At 45.7% G+C, this 21,224-nt stretch overlaps 1 protein-coding gene across 2 annotated transcripts in view; it reads left to right on the forward strand.

Annotated features, from left to right (window-relative positions):
• Positions 1-21,224, forward strand: part of EVI5L (ecotropic viral integration site 5 like) — a 90,812-nt gene that overhangs the window by 54,683 nt on the left and 14,905 nt on the right. The window contains exons 7-14 of one of the 2 annotated variants that reach the window (XM_040346306.1): positions 1,034-1,177; positions 1,266-1,355; positions 6,154-6,251; positions 6,341-6,401; positions 7,862-7,915; positions 8,648-8,680; positions 12,511-12,651; positions 16,587-16,715. In XM_040346306.1, coding sequence (XP_040202240.1) covers positions 1,034-1,177; positions 1,266-1,355; positions 6,154-6,251; positions 6,341-6,401; positions 7,862-7,915; positions 8,648-8,680; positions 12,511-12,651; positions 16,587-16,715 — 750 coding nt within the window. The remainder of the gene's footprint in view (positions 1-1,033; positions 1,178-1,265; positions 1,356-6,153; positions 6,252-6,340; positions 6,402-7,861; positions 7,916-8,647; positions 8,681-12,510; positions 12,652-16,586; positions 16,716-21,224) is intronic. The other variant, XM_040346307.1, reaches the window with a different exon arrangement.

Genomic DNA, 21,224 nt, shown 5'->3' on the forward strand with positions numbered 1-21,224 from the left:
CGTCGGTGCGCAGGAGCAGTATAGAGCCGCACCGACGTTCGGCTTCTTTCGGCTACTAGTGACGCGATGGATGCGACCGTCGGAAGCCTCTCGGAAGACTGTCAATCAAGAAGAAACGCCCGCTCCCGAAGACCCATACCCGGAAGCGACGGAAGAAGATGCAGCTCGAAAACGGGTAAGTACGGATCATATTTTAAAACAAATAGCCAATTCCCCTAGACCGAACGAGCAGGAAGCTAAGGGGAACAAAAAAAAAAAAAGGAATTGGTTGAACTCCCGCTTTAAGGGTGCACGGGCACCGCCCCCCCTGTCAATCGCCGCCTCCCCTTTCCATGCGTCCAGCCCCTTTCAGGACACTGGCACAGAAATTCCAATGCAGAGGGGCTGTTTTTTTGATGCACTGATTAGAGCCAGAGGCTCTAATAGGCTTAAATATAGGGTGGGGTTGGGTTGCAGAGAGTGAGCTCCGAGCCCATCCAGGTGTGTTACAACACCAAACCAACATTCGCTGTTGTAACACTGATCCTCCTGACGGCCAATCAGGAAGCTGGTTTCCACACTGGTCACGCGATTGGCTTAAAGGACAGGCGATCCTATTGGACGCCGAGGAGGAGGGAGGAGCTGCACGTTGGAAGCCACTGTGATGCAGAAAGGACACACGAGCCCGCCACCCATAGGAGCCCGCAACCCGCCGAGGGGTGCCGCCAACCGGGATGGTGGTTGGTCTTGATTGACGGCGGCTCCTAGTAGGGGTTTTGCTGTCAAAGAAGGGAACACATATCCCTGATGTCCATGGTGCAATTCCATCGCATTGCACGGAGACACCCCCTCTCCCACACTTATGAAAATTGCCAAGAAGGGGGGCCAGGTGGTCACATCACCATGGAATAACGATTAAATAAAAGGTATAAAAAGCATAAATAAATAAAAAAAGCTATGTAATGTATAGAACATTTATTGGGAGAGGACAATATGCTAAATTTTACTTTGACTTTTTAAAGGCCTCACCCTTAATGTAATGTGTATTTCACAGGAACAGCTCCCGGAGCTGAATCTACACTTCCGCTCTCACTGTTTCCACACCTCAATGTATTCCTCTTCCTGGTTTTTAACCCTGTTTCTCACCACCTTCCCCCTGCCTGTGGCAACCCGTATCTTTGATATCTTTATTTACGAGGTAAGTGGCAACCTTTTGTTATTTGGTATTAGATGGAAACCTTATGCAAGACTTGGGATTTTCTGTAATTTGTTTGTCACTTTTGCAGGGACTGGAGGTCATATTCCGAGTAGGGATGGCAATACTGACTGTAAACCAGACGGAGCTCATGCAGCTGGACATGGAAGGGATGTCACAGGTAGGGACTGTCAGCTTCTTATAATACATGGAAAAAGCCAATCTACATTCAGTAGCAAGATATACACTCACCGGACACATTATTAGGGTCACCTGTTCAATTGCTTGGTAACACAAATTGCTACTCAGCCAATCACATGGCAGCAAAGCATTTAGGCATTTAGACGTGGTCAAAACGAGCATCAGAATGGGGAAGAAAAGGCATTTAAGTGACTTTGAACGTTGCATGGTTGTTGGTGTCAGACGGGCTGGTCTGAGTATTTCAAAAACTGCTGATCTACTGGGATTTTCATACACAACCATCTCTAGAGAATGGTCCGAAAAAGAGAAAATATCCAGTGAGCGGTATTTGTGTGAAACGAAAATGACTTGTTGATGTCCAAGGAGAATGAGCAGACTGGTTCGAGATAATAGAAAGGCAACAGTAATTCAAATAACCACTCGTTACAACCAAAGGTATGCAGAATACCATCTCTGAATGCACAACACATCCAACCTTGAAGCAGATGGGCTACAGCAACAGAAGATCACATCAAGTGCCACTCCTGTCAGCTAAGAACAGGAAACTGAGGCTACAATTCGCACAGGATCACCAAAATTGGACAATAAAAGAAAAACGTTGCCTGGTCTGATGAGTCTCAATTTGAGCTGCGACGTTCAGATGGTCGGGTCAGAATTTGGTGTAAACATGAAAGCATGGATCATCCTGCCTGGTATCAATAGTTCAGGCTGGTGGTGGTGTAATGGTGTGGGGGAGATTTTCTTGGCACACTTTGGGCCTCTTAAAGCGGAGGTTCACCCAAACAATAAGTATATAACATTACATTCAGTATACCTCAAACATGTACAGTATGCCGTTTTTTTTTTTTTCGGGGGTGTACATACGGTATTATCGGTATTTTCCTCCCGGCTTCCGGGTACTCGCTCCCGTGGGAGTGGACGTTCCTGTGCAGTGCCGCAATGTCATCTGGGACTTCGCCCATATGATTGACGTGCCTGAGAAAGACTCCCCCCGGCGGATAAGGCGCGTCACGACTTTCCGAAAGTAGCCGAACCGCGAGTCGGCTCTATACGGCGCCTGCGCAGTCAGCTCTACACGGCTCCTAGTCGGTGCGCAGGCACCGTATAGAGCCGACTCGCGGTTCGGCTACTTTCGGAAAGTTGTGACGCGCCTTATCCGCCGGGGGGAGTCTTTCTCAGGCACGTCAATCATATGGGCGAAGTCCCAGATAACATTGCGGCACTGCACAGGAACGCCCACTCCCGCGGGAGCGAGTACCCGGAAGCCGGGAGGAAAATACTGTATGTACAAAAAAAAAACAGCATACTGTACATGTTTGAGGTATACTGAATGTAATGTTATATACTTGTTTTTTGGGTGAACCTTCGCTTTAATACGAATTGAGCATCATTTAAACGCCACAACCTACCTGAGTAATGTTGCTGTCCATGTCCATCCCTTTATGACTACAGTGTCCCCATCTTCTGATGGCTCCTTCAGCAGGATAATGCACCATGTCACAAAGATCAAATCATCTCACCACTGGTTTCTTGAACATGACAATGAGGTCACTTTACTCCAATGGCCTCCACAGTCATCAGATCTCATCCAATAGAGCACCTTTGGGATGTGGTGGAACAGGAGATTCGCATCATGGATGTGCAGCCAACAAATCTGCAGCAACTGCGTGAAACTCTCGTGTCAATATGACCCAAAATCTCTGAGGAATGATTCCAACACCTTGTTGAATCTATGTCATGAAGAATGAAGGCAATTCTGAAGGCAAAAGGGGGTCCAACCCGGTACCAGCAGGGTGTACCTAATAAAGTGGCCGGTGGGTGTATTTCAAAGTGAAGTGGAAATTCCTTGCTACTTATTAGAGGGATCTTGTTGCCATGTCAAAGATTGAAACAAAGGCATCCTGTTTTATTTATGAGATACTCATGAGGCATATTCTCTTCTAAATGGGTGAAGATATTGCAGCTTTCCTTATTGGAACGCTGAGATTGCATAGGTGGCTATAATGAGATCCTCCCATTCAGGAATTGGTGAAGATATGATAAAACAAATAGCTGTTTCTTTAGAACAGGGGTCAGCAACCTGTGGGGCCGCACCCGAGCCGCTAACCGCTAGTTGTCCGGCCCATGAACATTTTAGCCGCTGTCCTCTTCATTGTCCCTTCTACATCAGTTTCTATAAGAGAAGCATTTTCTAACTCCAAACTCTAGATGGCACTGTAATATCCTACAAGCCATGGTTCAAATATATTTAAAGCGGGAGTTCACCCAATGATGTTTTTTTTCTCTTTTCCCCTTAGATGGATGCTCATTTTGTCTAGGGGAATCGGCTAGTTGTTTTAAAATATGAGCCGTACTTACCGTTTTCGAGCTGCATCTTCTTCCGTCGCTTCCGGGTATGGGTCTTCGGGAGCGGGCGTTCCTTCTTGATTGACAGTCTTCCGAGAGGCTTCCGACGGTCGCATCCATCGCGTCAATAGTAGCCGAAAGAAGCCGAACGACGGTGCGGCTCTATACTGCGCCTGCGCACCGACGTTCCGCTTCTTTCGGAAAATCGTGACGCGATGGATGCGACCATCGGAAGCCTCTCGGAAGACTGTCAATCAAAATAGGAACGCCCAGTCCCGCAGCCCATACCCGGAAGCGGCGGAGAAGATGCATCTCGTAAACGGTAAGTACGGCTCATATTTTTAAACAACTAGCCGATTCCCCTAGACACAACGAGCATGAAGCTAAGGGAAAAAAGCGTTATGTACGGGTGAACCCCCGCTTTTAAAAGCTATAGTTAATCCCTATTGACCTAGCTCTGGGTCCAATATTTGAAAAAGCTCCCCTAAAACATTGACAATTAAAAATGTGTACTTTCCCCATTGTGTTAGAAGACCGCATGTGCAAACATTGATTCAATGGCGTTTATTTGAAAATAACAAATCTGTTTAAGTCTGAAACCTCACAGAACCTAGAACGCAATCATCTAAAGAGTATTCTTTTTTTTTTTTTTTTTAACTAAAAAAAGTTTCACTTTTAAGGCTCCATTCACACTTGTGCGACTTGTCATGCGACTTTGGATGCTAAAAAGTAGAGATTTGCCATCACACCTAGGATCAGCACAAAGTGGTGTCCAAACGGGTAGTTTATTGCATGATCACAATACAAGAAAGGTGCAACGGTTTGGATTAATTCAGGACCCCTTCCACAGGTGTGTGATAAACGTGGGGGTAACAGTGAAAAGTATTGAAATAACCATTACCAATCAGAAAAAGAAAACCAGAGCTCCTCCCACCGCCAGAGAGGTATGATGTCACAAATCCCGCCTAAAAGACTCCAAAAAACACTAAAGTCGCACAAGTTACAACCCATGTTTTTCAATGACTACCTTTAAAATATGTGCAACTTAATTCGCAGTGACTTTAAAAAGGTTCCTGCACTACTTCGGACTTTCATGCGACTTGAGTGCCACAGACTGCAATGCAAATCCTCAAAAGCCGCATTAAAGTCTTACCTGAATGTTATGCATGCAACAGTTGTTATCCATTATCATTGGTCAAAGCCAAAGTGGCATCCAAGCCGCACCCTCCCAAAGTTGCGTCATAGTGTCACTCCAAAGTCATGCAGGTGTGAATGGAGCCTTATGGTCTGTGTTAGCGGGCTTTTGTTTGTCAGAACTGCTAATCTCCATATACACATCTATGGGAATGCCACACATGCTTTGAAGTAGGTCAAGTGCAGGTCAGAAATCCAAATGACCTCAGAAACATCTGAAACTGATGTCAAAGCATGCTGTAGTTCCCATCGGCACAAGCCCAAAGCTCACCAACACAAAAGGGGTTGTAAAGGAAAAAATCCTTCGATTTTGCTTTTAAATGTCCTTATTTCTTCTGATAAATCCTCACTTTCTGTTCTTCTGTCTGTAACTCACCGCCATAATGCGAGGCTTTCTTCCTGGTGTGAAGAAAGCCTCTTGAGGGGGGAGGGGGAGAGCAGGCAAGTCAGGACACTCTCTACTTTGCAGATAGAGAAATGAGCTGTGTGTTAGTGGGCATCCTGACACTCCTGCTCGCCCCCTCCCCCCTCAAGAGACTTTCTCCACACCAGAGAGAAAGCCTTGCATTACTGTGTGGAGTTACAGACAGAAGAACAGGAAATGAGGATTTCTCAGAAGAAATAAGGATATTTTAAAGCAAAATCGAAGGATGAGGTAAGTGAAGCAGGACTGCACTAAGGTAGAGGAAGCTATTTAGGGAAACATTTTTTTTTTTTCTTCACAACCCCTTTAAAAGACCAGCAAGACTCTGGAAAGCAAATGGTCAGTATCTGTATAGTGGGAGGTCCGCATGTTCACACTCAAGGCCTTTACTAGTGATCTATCTGTTAAATATCTGCTTATGAAAGACTAAAGTGCAATAAAGGATAAGTTCACCTTTTGTAACATGTTACACCCATATTCAGGGTGTAACACATTGGGAACAAACCGGCCTCTGCACCTCCCTGATCCCCGATCTGACAGCTAGCTGATCGCTGGTTTAATGCTTTTGCAGGCTCTAAATAAATAAATTAAATAAATGCACTTTTTTACCTGCAAAAAAAAAAAAACGTGGATTTATTGTTTTTTTCTAAAAAGTGAACTTACAAAGACCAGATATGTGTACTGAGACGTCTTAATCAATGCAGTTATCCACAGATATTGCAGCCAATGCAATCAAACCAGTATTCATTTTCTTTTGACCTAAGATGTACTGCAGATCCCATGGAACTAAAGTTTAATTTCTGCATGTTTTCAGTATTTTCAGAAGGTTATCCCACACCAGTTTGACAGCTGCCCTGATAAACTCATCCTCAAGGCCTACCAAGTCAAGTACAATCCAAAGAGAATGAAGCGGTATGAAGATGTGATTGAGCTATTAATGGGGTAACTTGTTGCTCTGGAGTTCACTTTAAAGCTGAAATATTCTGTCCTTCCCTATTTAGACTGGAAAAAGAATATGCTGCTATTAAAAGTAAGGAGATGGAGGAGCAAATTGAAATCAAGGTGAGTACCTACTGGAAATTACCAAATGTGTTAATTCCATTCACAGTCTGTAGGTTAGCGTTCTCCTACACCAGGGGTAGGCAACCTCGGTCCTCCAGCTGTTTTGAAACTTCAAGTCCCATGAGACATTGCAAGACCCTGACAATCACAGGCCTGACCCCTAGAGGCACAGTCATGATCGGATTTGTAGTTTCACCACAGCTGGAGCGCCGAGGTTGCCTACCGCTGTCCTACATGATGCTACATCAATCTACATTCCAGCATTGAGAGTGTACCTAGCTTTAGTCTCAAACGTTAGGAAACCATACTGATTGGCAACCCCTACCGTGTAAACTATAACATGGTGATCACATGGCTTTGTTAGTAAACAGCTGTCAGGAACAGCTGCCAGCGCAAAGACCAGGCTTTTATTTTGTACAATGTTTAAAAGGGTTAGTTCACCTTTACAAAAAAAAAAAAACTGCCTATATAGACAAGGGGTGCCTGTACATACCTTTATGAAGACTGGCTGAAATAGTTCTAGGTCATCGGTAAGAAATCCTACCTCCTTTTTTTTTTTTTTTTTTAGCTTTACCAACTATAGGTAGGGGCATGGTCAGGTGATCACCCGCCCCCTATATATTGATTAGCACTCCTGTGCTCCTATTGAGGAGACTTTAAAATTCATAGTTGGGGCTGCAGTACACTGAGTGCCTTGACGGGGCCTGCAGTTTACACAGGTATTTGCAAATACATGCAGCTAAACCTATGTTTTTAATGCATACAGCTAGACAGGTTAATTTGGTTTATTGCTTTTTTGGTTGGTAACTTTGAGCCTGGCTATTATGGAAACATTTTTTATATTCCATATATATATATATATATATATATATTTAATTGCATACTGCTAAAAACACATGTCATTTAAAGTCCCAAAACCTCCCCCCCCTTCTATCCATTTACAGGGATAGAACTACCACAGGCCTCCATCATGTGCCTCATGTAAAGTCCCAACCATATCCCCCCTTTTTTTTATAAAAATTATACTTTGCCTTTTATTTTATTTTTGGAACAACCTACTGCCTCCTTTTTAAAGAAATGAAAAGTACCCGTAGAATTATGTCTGTGTATATGGCGTATAAAGCCGACCCTAAATTTGGTGTCAATCTCCGGTCATGAAGGAATCAAGTGTATTATTAAAGCGGTATGGAGCATAGAATTTGAGTTTTTTATCATCATTATTAGGGTGAAGCCTATAATAAAAAGTAATTATGGTCCCTCTAAATGTAAAGAAGAGTGAAACATGGTAACTTCTTTTTGCATAGCTTCTATTTCATAGAGGTATTCATTCAGTCTTGTTTGGCTACATCCAAAAATATCTATTTTGTCAGATCACATGGCAAATTATTGATCTTTGTGGCCTTGAAGTTTTTTTTTTTTTTTCACATGACATCTATTCTGTGTGTCACCACTATATGCAGAGATTAAGAACGGAGAATAGACTTCTGAAGCAACGTATTGAAACTCTAGAAAAGGTAAGATTTTTGGTGGTTTTTATATTTAGCTGCACCCTTTTTGCTCATCACATGGTCTATAGTACTGGCATCTTGCTCCTATCCCCTTTTTCCCTCCACATCACATTTAAAGATGGCTGCTTTTTTTTTTTGCAATTTGAACTTCTATCAAAGGTTCCTTTTTTTTTTTTTTTTTTTTTAAAGGTTATTCTCCACTTTAAATGTAATACTTTTTACTCTACCATAAAACAATTTCAGACTAAATCATCTCAGGTGGTGCAAGAAAATATTGCCGTTCATATATTTGAATATAAAAGCTCACTTCAAGAACCTTTACTTGATATCGATAGAATCCACCTGTTGATGTGTAAACCAAACGAGATCCCTTTCTTGCATATGAGGGGAATGTAGGAAAGGACAACTTGTATGAAGTTGGGGTAAACATTTTAAATCCAGCAGAGGACCTTGAATAAAGCAGCCATTTTTAAATTCTATTAGGGTGATTTTGCAGTAATTTAATGTAGCAGCCTTTTTAGATAGACCTGTCTAACTAAGTCCTGCTTCTTGTAGTGCGGTGGTGGTTACCTTTTTTTCTTTCTCTCTCCCTTCTGCTCTTTATTTCTCTCTCTCTCTCTCTCTCTCTCTCTCTCTCTCTCTCTCTCTCTCTCTCTCTCTCTCTCTCTCTCTCTCTCGTTCTTTTTTGCTTTACCTCTTTCCTTTCCCGCCTCCTCGTTCTTGTGGACTGTCTCATAGGAGAGTGCTGCATTAGCGGACAGGCTCATCCAGGTACAGTTTTTGATCTTCTTGCCTTTTAGGGGTTTAGGGTCATTCCCCTATAATTTCCTTCTTTCCCTGGTGTATTTTTTCCTGTCATAACAGCTGAAAATGGGAGCTGGGTGGCAATAACACCTCCAATTCTTGAAAGAAAATCAAGAAATAGTAAATGTAGGTGAACCTGAGTACTTACGGTCATACTACCAATATTTACCCTAGCGGGTTAAGGAACAGTGGTCAGCATAACAGCTTGGGTACCAGGGGCCAAACAGATGTCTCCTGAACATGGGCAATGTGCGGAGTGACCATTAGGGCAAACCCACTCTGGCCCACAGCCAAATCACAAAGCAGATGGAGCGATTTAGCGAGTTGCCGGCTGGCTAGGGGGCAGTGTGGTGCACGATTCAGTGCACTGCACTGTCCCCCTTTTTATTTTTTTTAAATATAAACTTTTATGTGAAGTGTACACTTTATACACTGTACACTATATACACTATACACTTTATATACACTGTACACTTTATACACTATAAAAGTACACTTTATCCACTGCAATGTTGGATGGCCTGATGTGCTGCATGATATTGCAGTGTGATTCAAGCCGGTGCACTGCGCTAAAATGCAGCATGCTGTGGCACAACGCTAGGCTGCATTGCAGTGTGAATGGGACACATAGGAATCAATTGTTTCCTGTGTTTTTCTGCGGTCACAGACGTTTTACTATGCAGTAAAACATCTGTCATCGCAGATAGTGAAGATTGTCCCTAAATCTAAAGGGTAGTCGGACCAGAAGGTATGGTCCAATCCCCCCCTAGACAGGAGGGACACCCACATTCATAAATTGTGCACTGACAGTGAGGGAAAAAAGGTATTTGATTCCCTGATGATTTTGTACGTTTGCCCACTGACAAAGAAATGATCCGTCTATAATTTTAGTGGTAGGTTTTATTTCAACAGCGAGAGACAGAATAACAAAAATATCCAGAAAAACGCATTTCAAAAAAGTTATAAATTGATTTGCATTTTAATGATTGAAATACGTATTTGATCCCCATCAGAAAGATTTCTATACAGGTATCGAGTTGAGATTGTGAGCACTCTCTTAAAGGGAGTGCTTCTAATCTCAGCTTGTTACCTGTATTAAAGAGACCTGTCCCCAGAAGCAATCAATCAGTAAGATTCCATTCCCTTCATTATGGCCAGGACCAAAGAGCTGTCCAAGGATGTGAGGGACAAGATTGAGGACCTACACAAGGCTGGAATGGGCTACAAGATCATCGCCAAGCAGCTTGGTGAGAGGGTGACAACAGTTGGTTTTGATTTTTCGCAAATGGAAGAAACACAAAATAACTGTCAGTCTCCCTCGGTCCGGGGTTTAAATGCAAGATCTCACCTTTGTGGAGTGTCAATGAACATGAGAACGGTGCGGAATCAGCCCAGAACTACACGGGAGAATCTCGTCAATGATCTCAAGGCAGCTGAGACCATTGTCACCAAGAAAACAGTTGGTAACACACTACGCCGTGAAGGACTGAAATCCTACAATTGGTAACACACTACGCCGTGAAGGACTGAAATCCTACAATTGGTAACACACTACGCCGTGAAGCACTGAAATCCTGAAGCTCCCGCAAGGTCCCCCGCTCAAGAAAGCACATGTACAGGCCGTCTGAAGTTTGCTAATGAACATCTGAATGATCCAGAGGAGAACTGGGTGAAAGTGTTGTGTCCAGAGGAGACCAAAATCGAGCTCTTTGGCATCAACTCTCAGAATTTGGAGGAGGAGGAATGCTGCCTTTGACCCCAAGAACACCATCCCCACCGTCAAACATGGAGGTGGAAACCTTATGCTTTGGGGGTGTTTTTCTGCTAAGGGGAGAGGACAACTTAACCGCATCAATGGGACGATGGACGGCGCCATGTACTGTCAAATCTTGGATGAGAACCTCCTTCCATCAGCCAGGGCATTAAAAATGGGTCATGGGTGGGTATTCCAGCATAACAATGACCCAAAACACATGGCCAAGGCAACAAAACGGTGGCTTATGAAGAAGCACATTAAGGTCCTAGAGTGGCCTAGCCAGTCTCCAGACCCTAATCCCATAGAAAATATGTGGAAGGAGCTGAAGGTTCAAGTTGCCAAATGTCAGCCTCGAAACCTTAATGACTTGGAGAGGATCTACAAAGAGGAGAGGGACAAAATTCCTCCTGAGATGTGAAAACCTGGGGGCCAACTACAAGAAACGTCTGACCTCTGTGATTGCCAACAAGGGTTTTGCCACCAAGTACCAAGTCATGTTTTGCGAAGGGATCAAATACTAATTTCACTCAATAAAATGCAAATTCATTTATTACTTTTTTTTTTTTTATGCTTTTTTCTGAATCTTTTTGTTTTTATTCTGTCTCTCACTGTTAAAATAAACCTACCATTAAAATTCGAGACTGATGATTTCTTTGTCAGTGGGCAAATGTACAAAATCAGCAGGGGATCAAATACTTTTTTCTCACTGTATCTTAGCCAAGCTCACAAGCTTATATCAACAAAGAGTAGTGAGGCATGTGAAGAGCGATTCAGTGTCGGCTTATATGCAAGGGTGAAGTAAAAATGAATCCTTCCTTTGCTGAGGCTTTCAGACCAAGTAATAGACTTGACATTTTCCTCCCCTTTTGGCAGACATCGGAAGTTTATCTTCTATTTACTACCAGGTTTATGAATATAGTTCATCTGGATTTTGCTGGAGCAGATCTGGATAGTAGGCAATTTCATTCTAGGAAAATGAGTGGGACAGTAGTGACCTGTAAAAAGTCCATGTACCACCATCCTAAAGCCTTGTACACATGGGGCTGGATTTAGGTAGGGCAGCATAACTTTCAGGCGGCGTAGCGTATCATATTTACGCTACGCCGCCTTAAGTCAGAGAGGCAAGTGCTGTATTCACAAAGCACTTGCCTCCTAAGTTACGGCGGCGCAGCGTAAAGTGGGCCGGCGTAAGCGCGCCTAATTCAAATTAGGAACAGGGGGGCATGTTTTATGTAAATGACTAGTGACCCGACGTGATTGACGTTTTTTACGAATGGCGCATGTGCCGTCCGTGTACATATCCCAGTGTGCATTGCTCCAAAGTACGCCGCAAGGACGTATTGGTTTCGACATGAACGTAAATTACGTCCAGCCTCATTCACGGACGACTTACGCAAACAACGTAAAATTTTGAAATTTCGACGCGGGAACGCCGGCCATACTTAACATTGGCTAGGCCACCTAGGGGACAGCTTTATCTTTACGCCGGCGTACCTCTAACGGAAATGGCGTATCTTTACTGCGACGGGGAAGCGTACGTTCGTGAATCGGCGTATCTAGTCATTTGCATATTCTACACCGAACTCAACGGAAGCGCCACCTAGCGGCCAGTGGAAATATTGCACCCTAAGATACGACGGCGCAGGCCGTCATATCTTAGCTAGGTTTAAGTGTATCTCAGTTTGAGCATACACTTAAACATACGACGGCTTAGATTCCGAGTTACGACGGCGTATCTACTGATGCGCCGGCGTAACTTTGTGAATCCAGCTAATGGGCTTTATAGCATACCTGCATGTAGGAAATGTTTGTACAATGCACTCAAATGAAGCATTTCTAGCATTGCATATCAGACCGACACCAGTGTCCCCCAAACAGATCATTGGTAGGGGAGCTTTTTCAAAAAATGGGTAGTTGGTGATATGCAAAAAAATAAAAATTTAGGGAAAATTGTTGCATAATAAGGCTAAGCAAAATCTTACCGTACTGCATCAGGACTATTGGATAAAATTGACTTGGTTTTCCTGGCTACCTCAATCAGGGTCAGGTGACACGGGCGCAGGAGGCAGAGGAGAACTACGCCATAAAGCGAGAGCTGGCTGTAGTAAAGCAGCAATATTACACAGCAACTGAAAATCTACAGAGTGCCCAGAACCAAATCCGCCAGCTACAGGATAAACAGGTGAGATGCACACCAGAGGCAAGACTTTGTAACTAGACTCCCAGATAAGTTGGTGAATTGTCATTTTATATAAAGAAGCATTTTTGTGTAAAATCGACACATAACACAGCCTTATATTGTCTTCTAAAAGTCTGTGAAAAATACATTGATTACTGTATGCTCCTATGCTTCAGGCTTAAAGCAGAGTTCCACCCATTTCAAAGTCAGCAGCTACAAAAAGAGTAGCTGCTGACTTTTAATAATCAGACATTCACCTGTCCCATGGTCCAGCGATGCGGGCATACGAAGCACACTCCTCTTCGCAGTGCTGGCAGTCTGACTGTGGGCGCCCGGCTGTGGCTTCACAGCCGGGCACGCACTGCACATGCGCGAGCCGTCCTGTGAATGGCAGGACAATCTTCTGGGACCTATGACGTGTCCCAGAAGATTGCAGGGGGGAGAGGGTGATCTTCCTTCCAGCGCTGTGGAGCCAGGGGCGGAAGTAGGAGCTGGGTGCCTGTAAAAACGGGGTACGCGCTCCTTCCCCAATAAAATGACATGCCAAATGTGGCATGTCAGGGGGTCACCAGCACTTAAAGTGGAAGTTACATTTTTGGGTGGAACTCCGCTATAACAGCGGGATTTCTGTTATGACCCCTTTCACACGGAGGAGTTTTTCAAGCCCTTATGCATTAACCACTTAAGACCCGGACCATTATGCAGGTAAAGGACCTGGCCCCTTTTTGCGATTCGGCACTGTGTCGTTTTAACTGACAATTGCACGGTCGTGCGATGTGGCTCGCAAACAAAATTGGCGTTCTTTTTTTTCCCACAAATAGAGCTTTCGTTTGGTATTTGATCACCTCTGTGGTTTTTATTTTTTGCGCTATAAACAAAAATAGAGCGACAATTTTGAAAAAAAAATTATATTTTTTTACTTTTTGCTTTAATATCCCCAAAAAATACATAATTTTATTTTTTTCCTCAGTTTAGGCCGATACATATTCTTCTACTTATTTTTGGTAAAAAAAAAAAACGCAATAAGCGTTTATTGATTGGTTTGTGCAAAAGTTATAGCGTCTACAAAATAGGGGGTAGTTTTATGGCATTTTTATTAATAATCTTTTTTTACTAGTAATGGCGGCGATCAGTGCATCAGTTTTTTTTTTTGACTGCGACATTATGGCGGACTCTTTAGACACATTTTTGGGACCATTGTCATTTTCACAGCGATAAAAATGCACTGATTATTGTGAAAATGACAATGGCAGTGAGGGGGTTAACCACTAGGGGGCACTAAGGGGTTAAGTGTGCCCTAAGGGAGTGATTCTTACTGTAGGGGGGCGTGGCTGGACATGTGACATCACTGATCGTCGTTCCTATAACAGGGAACAGACGATCAGTGACACTGCCACAGAGAAGAATGGGGAAGGTGTGTTTACACTCACCTCTCCCCATTCTTCAGCTCCTGTGACCCGATCGTGGGACACCGGCGGCGATTTGGTCCCACGGGAGCGGTCACGGAGCTTCGGATCAGGTCGCGAGCTCGCTGCCGGCGGTGCGCGTGACCCACGGCTGGACACTTAAAGGGCAACGTGCCTGTGCCCAGCCGTGCCATTCTGCCGACGTATGTCGGCGTTAGGCGGTCCTTAAGTGGTTAAAAAAAAAAACGCCTGAAAATCTCACAAAAACTGCTTCCCATTAAAATCAATGGATGCTTTCACACTGGGGCGGTGCGCTGGCGGGGAGGTGAAAAAAAACGTCAGCAAGCAGCATTGGAGAGCTTTTGGAGAGCTAAAAAAAAAAAAAAGCGCCCCTCTCCATTGAAATTAATGGAAAAAGGAGCTGCGGTGGCTCAACTTGATTGGCACTGCGCTGACAAGCCATTCACCTCTGCAGCTAGGGGTTCGGATCCCGGTCTCGGCTACATGTGAATTGAGTTTGGTGGTCTCAGCCCGGCTCCCGGTGGGTGTGCTATGCGAGGTAAGCCTGCGCTTAGTACGCCCACCCCCCTCCCACAAAAACCACCACACTTACACGCACTCGAAATTGGGTTAACATGCACGCACTTTGACCACGCAGTCTCTAAAAAGAGAGGCGAAGGACTAACGGGGCTGTTTGAGCGGGCAAATCCTCTCACTCCCTTATAGGGAGTCCCTCTGCCCCGCTGGGCTTCAAAGCGGAGCAGGTAGGGCGGGCTGTGTGGGAGGACCCCCTCACACACCCGAGAAAGGTGGCAGATTGCCTCTGGGGGAGGCCTGCCTACTCCCAACTCCTGCAGTCCGGCTCCTCTCTCGAGTACACGCACAAAATACACTTAAAAAAAAAAAAAAAAAAAAGAAATGAATGGAAAGCACCTCAAAATGGTTCTTGCAGCAGTTTTTTGAGTCGCACAACTCAAAAGCACTTGAAAAGTGCCGCAAAAGCGCTCGCTGTTTTTATAGGCAGTTTTCAAGCGCCCCAATGTGAAAGGGGTCTTACGTTTTGGGATGCTTTTTCTCCTATACATAATTTCTTTGTATGACTACAACTTGCACTCCGTATAACCTGTATACCTACAACATTGTGTGTAATTATACAGGTTATGAGGTACATGGTGTACTATATGAAGGTTGTAGTTACACAAAGTACACCCTGTATATTATGACCTGCATAACTACAACATACAGTATACAGGTTTTTACATGCAGTGTATACTTTGTGTAACTACAACCTTCATATAGTACACCATGTACCTCCATAACCTGTATAATTGCCAAATACACAATGCACCTTCAACATAATAATGTATATAAGTACAGCATACACCATGTATATCCTAATTATACAGATTATGATGTACAACATACACATGGTGCACCCTGTACATCATAACCTGTATAAGTACAGCCTAAACATAGTGCACACTGTACATCATAACCTGTATAACTACAGCCTAAACATAGTGCACACACACACTGTACATCATAACCTGTATACCCGTAACTTACACATAGTGCACCCTGTACATCATAACCTGTATAACTATAGCCTAAACTTAGTGCACCCTGTACATCATAACCTCTATACCCACAACTTACACATAGTACACCGTGTATATCATGACTTGTATCATTTTACAGAATAAACTTAGTGCACCTTGTACATCATAACCTGTAAAACGACAAAATAAACTTTGTACATCCTATACACAATAACTTTTTATAACTATAACCTACACGTGGTGAACCCTGTATAAATGCATACACAAAGTACACCCTGCATGTTATACCCTGTATAACTACAACCTACACACAGTACATCCAGAACACCATGCCTTGTATAAATACAACCTACACATGGTACACCTTGTAGATCATAACCTGTATAGTTACAAAATAAAACAACATATATCCTGTATAACTGCAACCTACACATAGTACACCGTGTAACAACATACAGTGTACACCAGTACATTATGACCTGTATAATTATAACATACACAAAGTACACCCTCTTGTTATAACCTATATACCCACAACCTACACATAGCATACCCTGTACACCCTAACCTGTATAATTACAGCCTACTCAAGTGTGCCTTTTACATCTTAACCTGTATAACTACAACCTACACAAAGTATATACCCTTTACATCATAACCTGTATGACTACATGCTACACATAGTGTACCCTGTACATCATAACTTGTGCATACACTCTACACCTAGTACATCCTATACACCATAACTTGTATAACTACAACCCACATATAGTGCACCCTATGCTACAAAATATATATGTTATAATGTGCAAGGGTGTACTTTTGTGTAACTACAACCTACACATAGTACATCATGACTCGTGTACCCATAACCTACACATAGTGTACCCTGTATATCATATTCTGTATATTAATAACTGTGTTTGGCTGCTGTTGTTTAATGAGCATGTTAAACTTTATATACACATTACAGAATGATCCAAGGGGGACTTCAGAGTTAGTCAGCCATTTGGAGTCGGAGGTGGAGAAGGCACGGCTAAGAGAAGCTGAGACTTTGGAAGCACTGAAAGAAATGCAGGACAAAGTGGTGGAGCTGGAAAAGGTGAAACACCGTCACAACCAGTACATACTAGAGATCGACAAATTCCCCACTGCCTCCATTATACACTTTTAGAACCAGGCAGTGACAGACCTATGCAGAGCACTCTCTGGCAGGGGTGAGGCGAGCTTCTGAGTCTCTGGCAGGGGTGAGGCGAGCTGCTGAGTCTCTGGCAGGGGTGAGGCGAGCTGCTGAGTCTCTGGCAAGGGTTAGGCGAGCTGCTGAGTCTCTGGCAGGGGTGAGGGGAGCTGCTGAGTCTCTGGCAGGGGTGAGGGGAGCTGCTGAGTCTCTGGCAGGGGTGAGGGGAGCTGCTGAGTCTCTGGCAGGGGTGAGGGGAGCTGCTGAGTCTCTGGCAGGGGTGAGGGGAGCTGCTGAGTCTCTGGCAGGGGTGAGGCGAGCTTCTGAGTCTCTGGCAGGGGTGAGGCGAGCTTCTGAGTCTCTGGCAGGGGTGAGGGGAGCTGCTGAGTCTCTGGCAGGGGTGAGGGGAGCTGCTGAGTCTCTGGCAGGGGTGAGGAGAGCTGCTGAGTGTCTGGCAGGGGTGAGGGGAGCTGCCGAGTCTCTGGCAGGAGTGAGGGGAGCTGCCAAGTCTCTGGCAGGGGTGAGGGGAGCTGCCGAGTCTCTGGCAGGGGTGAGGGGAGCTGCCGAGTCTCTGGCAGGGGTGAGGGGAGCTGCCGAGTCTCTGTCAGGGGTGAGGGGAGCTGCCGAGTCTCTGTCAGGGGTGAGGGGAGCTGCTGAGTCTCTGTCAGGGGTGAAGGGAGCTGCTGAGTCTCTGGCAGGGGTGAGGGGAGCTGCCGAGTCTCTGGCAGGGGTGAGGGGAGCTGCCGAGTCTCTGTCAGCGGTGAGGGGAGCTGCCGAGTCTCTGTCAGGGGTGAGGGGAGCTGCCGAGTCTCTGTCAGGGGTGAGGGGAGCTGCCGAGTCTCTGTCAGGGGTGAAGGGAGCTGCCGAGTCTCTGGCAGGGGTGAAGGGAGCTGCCGAGTCTCTGGCAGGGGTGAGGGGAGCTGCCGAGTCTCTGGCAGGGGTGAGGGGAGCTGCCGAGTCTCTGTCAGCGGTGAGGGGAGCTGCCGAGTCTCTGTCAGGGGTGAGGGGAGCTGCCGAGTCTCTGGCAGGGGTGAAGGGAGCTGCTGAGTCTCTGGCAGGGGTGAGGGGAGCTGCTGAGTGAACTTGTATGACCATAGTGCTTCCGTTGAGCACTTTGAGATTGAATTGCTTGTCAGAGCTTGCAGCTACAGAGGTCAGTGAGGGCTTAAGCCCTTTAATCCGGCTGAACTCTAATGCCGCGTACACACAATAATTTTTCAGGTTCTAAAAAATTATGTTTTTTAGGCTCTAGAAAAAACTAAGTTTTTTTCAACTTGATCATTAAAACACCCTTGCCTACATACGATCGTGAAAACAAAAAATGCTCTAGCAAAGCTTGGTGATGTACAACACGTACGACAGCACTATAAAGGGGAAGTTCCATGCAGGTGGTGCCACCCTTGGGGCTGCTTTAGCTGATTTTGTGTTCATAAAAGACAATTTGCGCTTTTACTAACTTTTTACAGCGTGATGAATGTGCTAGTTTTACCAGAACGAGCGCTCCCGTCTCATAACTTCTGAGCATGCACAGATTTTTCACGTCGTTAAAGCACACACACGACCATTTTTTTACAACCCGAAAAACGACAACGTTAAAAACGTCGTTAAAAAATAGAGCATGTTCGAATTTTTTTAATTTTTTTTGCCCATTTTTTAGAACCTTCATTTTTTTAAAACCCGAAAAATGATCGTGTGTACGCGGCATTACATCTCCCTTTTGGAGAGATTTATCCTCTTATTGCCCTAATAATCATTGTCACTGGGACAGAAAGTGAAGGGAAACCTCCCTAACATCACACATATAGCAACTAAACTAAATACACCTAATGAAGTTTGAACTCTTTACTACTCTGTCTAAGACTTAAAAAAAACTTTCTGGGCCATATTCTCGTAGATCGGCGCATATTTACTCAGGTGTAGCGCATCATAGTTGCGCTACGCCGGCTTAACTTGGAGAGAGCTCTCCCATATTCCCGTACCACATGCGTCCTACGTTGCGCTCGCGGAGCTGAAATGTGTCGGCGTAAGTAGGCGCAAGTGACGGTAGGAGGGATGTGGGCGTGAAGAATGCTAATGAACCGTGACCCCATGCAAATGATGTCCAGACCGAACGGAGCATGCGCCGGACGTGCCCCGCCCTCTGCGCATGCGCAAAACAACAGTAGGCGTAAATCCCTGCTGAGTTGGGCCGGCCCAGTGTATAAATGCGTCACCACATGCGCCCAACGAGTGCAAAGTGACTCCATTGATTCTGTTGGTGGAGATTTTTCTCTTTAGCTTTGCAATGCCTGGACCCAGGAAGGAAAGGAGAAAAAAGAATTTCAGCCAAGATGAGAGGGCCATCGTAGTCTCTGCCATGGAGAGATACGATTCAAGACTCCATGGTGCTGACAGTGGCAGCACAAGTAAAACCAAAAAGGAGGAGATCCTTAGGAAAGTGACTGCCCAGGTCAATGCCTTAGGCCATGAGGCAAGGACCCCCCAGGAAATTCAGAAAAAAATGAATGACCTGCGTGGTGTGGTCAGGAACAAGATGGCCATCATTGCAAAGCATGCCAGGGGCACAGGAGGGGGGCCACCCTGTTCTACCCGGCTCACTCAAGAGGAGGAAGTGATTGCCCACTGCCTTCGGAGGGAGCAGGTGGAGGGCCTGGAGGGCCATGACTCAAGTGAGCCACCCATGAGGACAGGTAAGTGTGTTTTATCTTCTGGTGTGTTGCATGTGTGGTGGGGGTGGTGGGTTATGTGACAAGTGTGTTGGTCCACCAACATGTGACTGTTTTGTGTCATCCACAGGTGAGCAGGATGAAGCGGGGCCATCCAATGCTGCCAGTGGCCGTCACAGACCATCATCCACTGAGCAGTCTGCTTCTGTGACTGACCTCCTGGGAAGCCAACAGGCCTTGGTGGAGGGGAGTGGTCAGTCCTCCGCGCAGGAGGTTGTTGAGGAGGAGGTCCATGAAGAGGTGGTCCAGGAAGAGGAGGTCCAGGAAGAGGTGGTCCAGGAAGAGGTGGTCCACAGCGAGCAGGAGGTCTTCCTTTTTTTGGAGGAGTCGCATGTGGTGGCAGGACCATCACAAAGCCCCCGCATATCCAGCCCCTCAGGGTCCTCCAACACCCTCTCCAGTCCCTCCCGTCCCATCCCCCTCATCTCCAGCCCCTCCAGGTCCTCACTCTATGCAAGGGGCCCAGCCACTCCTGTCCCCAGGAGGGCTACCCACAGGACAAGGGGTGCGGCAGAAATGCTTCATGAGAATCTGGCCAGGCAGCAGGACCAGCAAACCCGTCATATGGGTGAAATCTTGGTGGAGTTGAGGCGCCTGTCCGACAGCTTGGCCTCCTCGGGAGCAGTACCAGATGCTCTGCAAGATGTGGCTGGAAACTGCGCAGCCACAATCACCAGCCTGGGTGAGCTGCAGACTACAACTGCCGAACTTGTGGGGGAGGTCAGGTGCCTGCGAAGGGCTGTTCAGGCCCAGACAGCTACCCAGGAGTCATTGCTCACCCGCATAGCACTAGCTTTGGAGGGCAGACAGGCAGGCAGGGAGGCACCTGGGAATGTTCCTCCACCTGGAGATGTTCCTCCACCTGATGCCCCAGCTCCCCCCAGGCAAGTGAGGGCCAGGAACCTGGGCACCAGGCGTAGCCCGCGCCGGGGCAAGTGATTATTTATTGTTCATTTGCTCTGGTTAAGAGCTTAGTTTATTATTTGCTCTTGTTAAGAGCTTATTTTATTATTTGCTCTGGTTAAGAGCTTATTTTATTATTTGCTCTGGTTAAGAGCTTTTTTTTTTTAGTTTGGGTGCTGCACACAGGCAGTGTTGCAGAGTACAGTGTGAATGTGGGGTGGTGACATTCCTGCCAGTAAGGGGTGTCACCCTCGGGCGCTGGTGATAAGTTCTCCCCAGGTCCGTATGAATGACGTATGAATGGACAGCAACATCATTGGGGCCTTGACGCGGCGTTGCTGCTCCTTAGTACCGTGCGGTGTACTTCGGTCTAATCCAATGTTCTGTGCATGTGGGGTGTGTGTTAGGGACCACAGTGGTGTGCATGCGTGCATTTTCTGTGTGCCATGTTTAATGTTTGTGTTTAACGTTCAAAGATTCGCTCCACGAGACATCTCCTGACTGCTGTACCATCAGCAGACGGGGTAGCCTCGGTTAGGGGGGGACATGGTGGTTGGGGGGTCAGGTCCTCACGTAGGTCAATCTGCAGGCCCTTTCTCACTGCGAAGTTATGCAGCACGCAACATGCAGCGATGATTTGGCACACGAAGTTGGGGGAATACAGCAGGGTACCCCCAGTCTTATCCAGGCATCGAAATCGTGACTTAAGGAGGCCAAATGTTCGCTCAACCACTCCACAGGTGCGTGCGTGTGCTTCGTTATATCTTCTCTCTCCTGGTGTTTGCGGATTGCGGAATGGAGTCAT

Source organism: Rana temporaria, chromosome 3 (assembly GCF_905171775.1).
Source record: "Rana temporaria chromosome 3, aRanTem1.1, whole genome shotgun sequence".
NCBI lineage: Eukaryota > Metazoa > Chordata > Amphibia > Anura > Ranidae > Rana > Rana temporaria.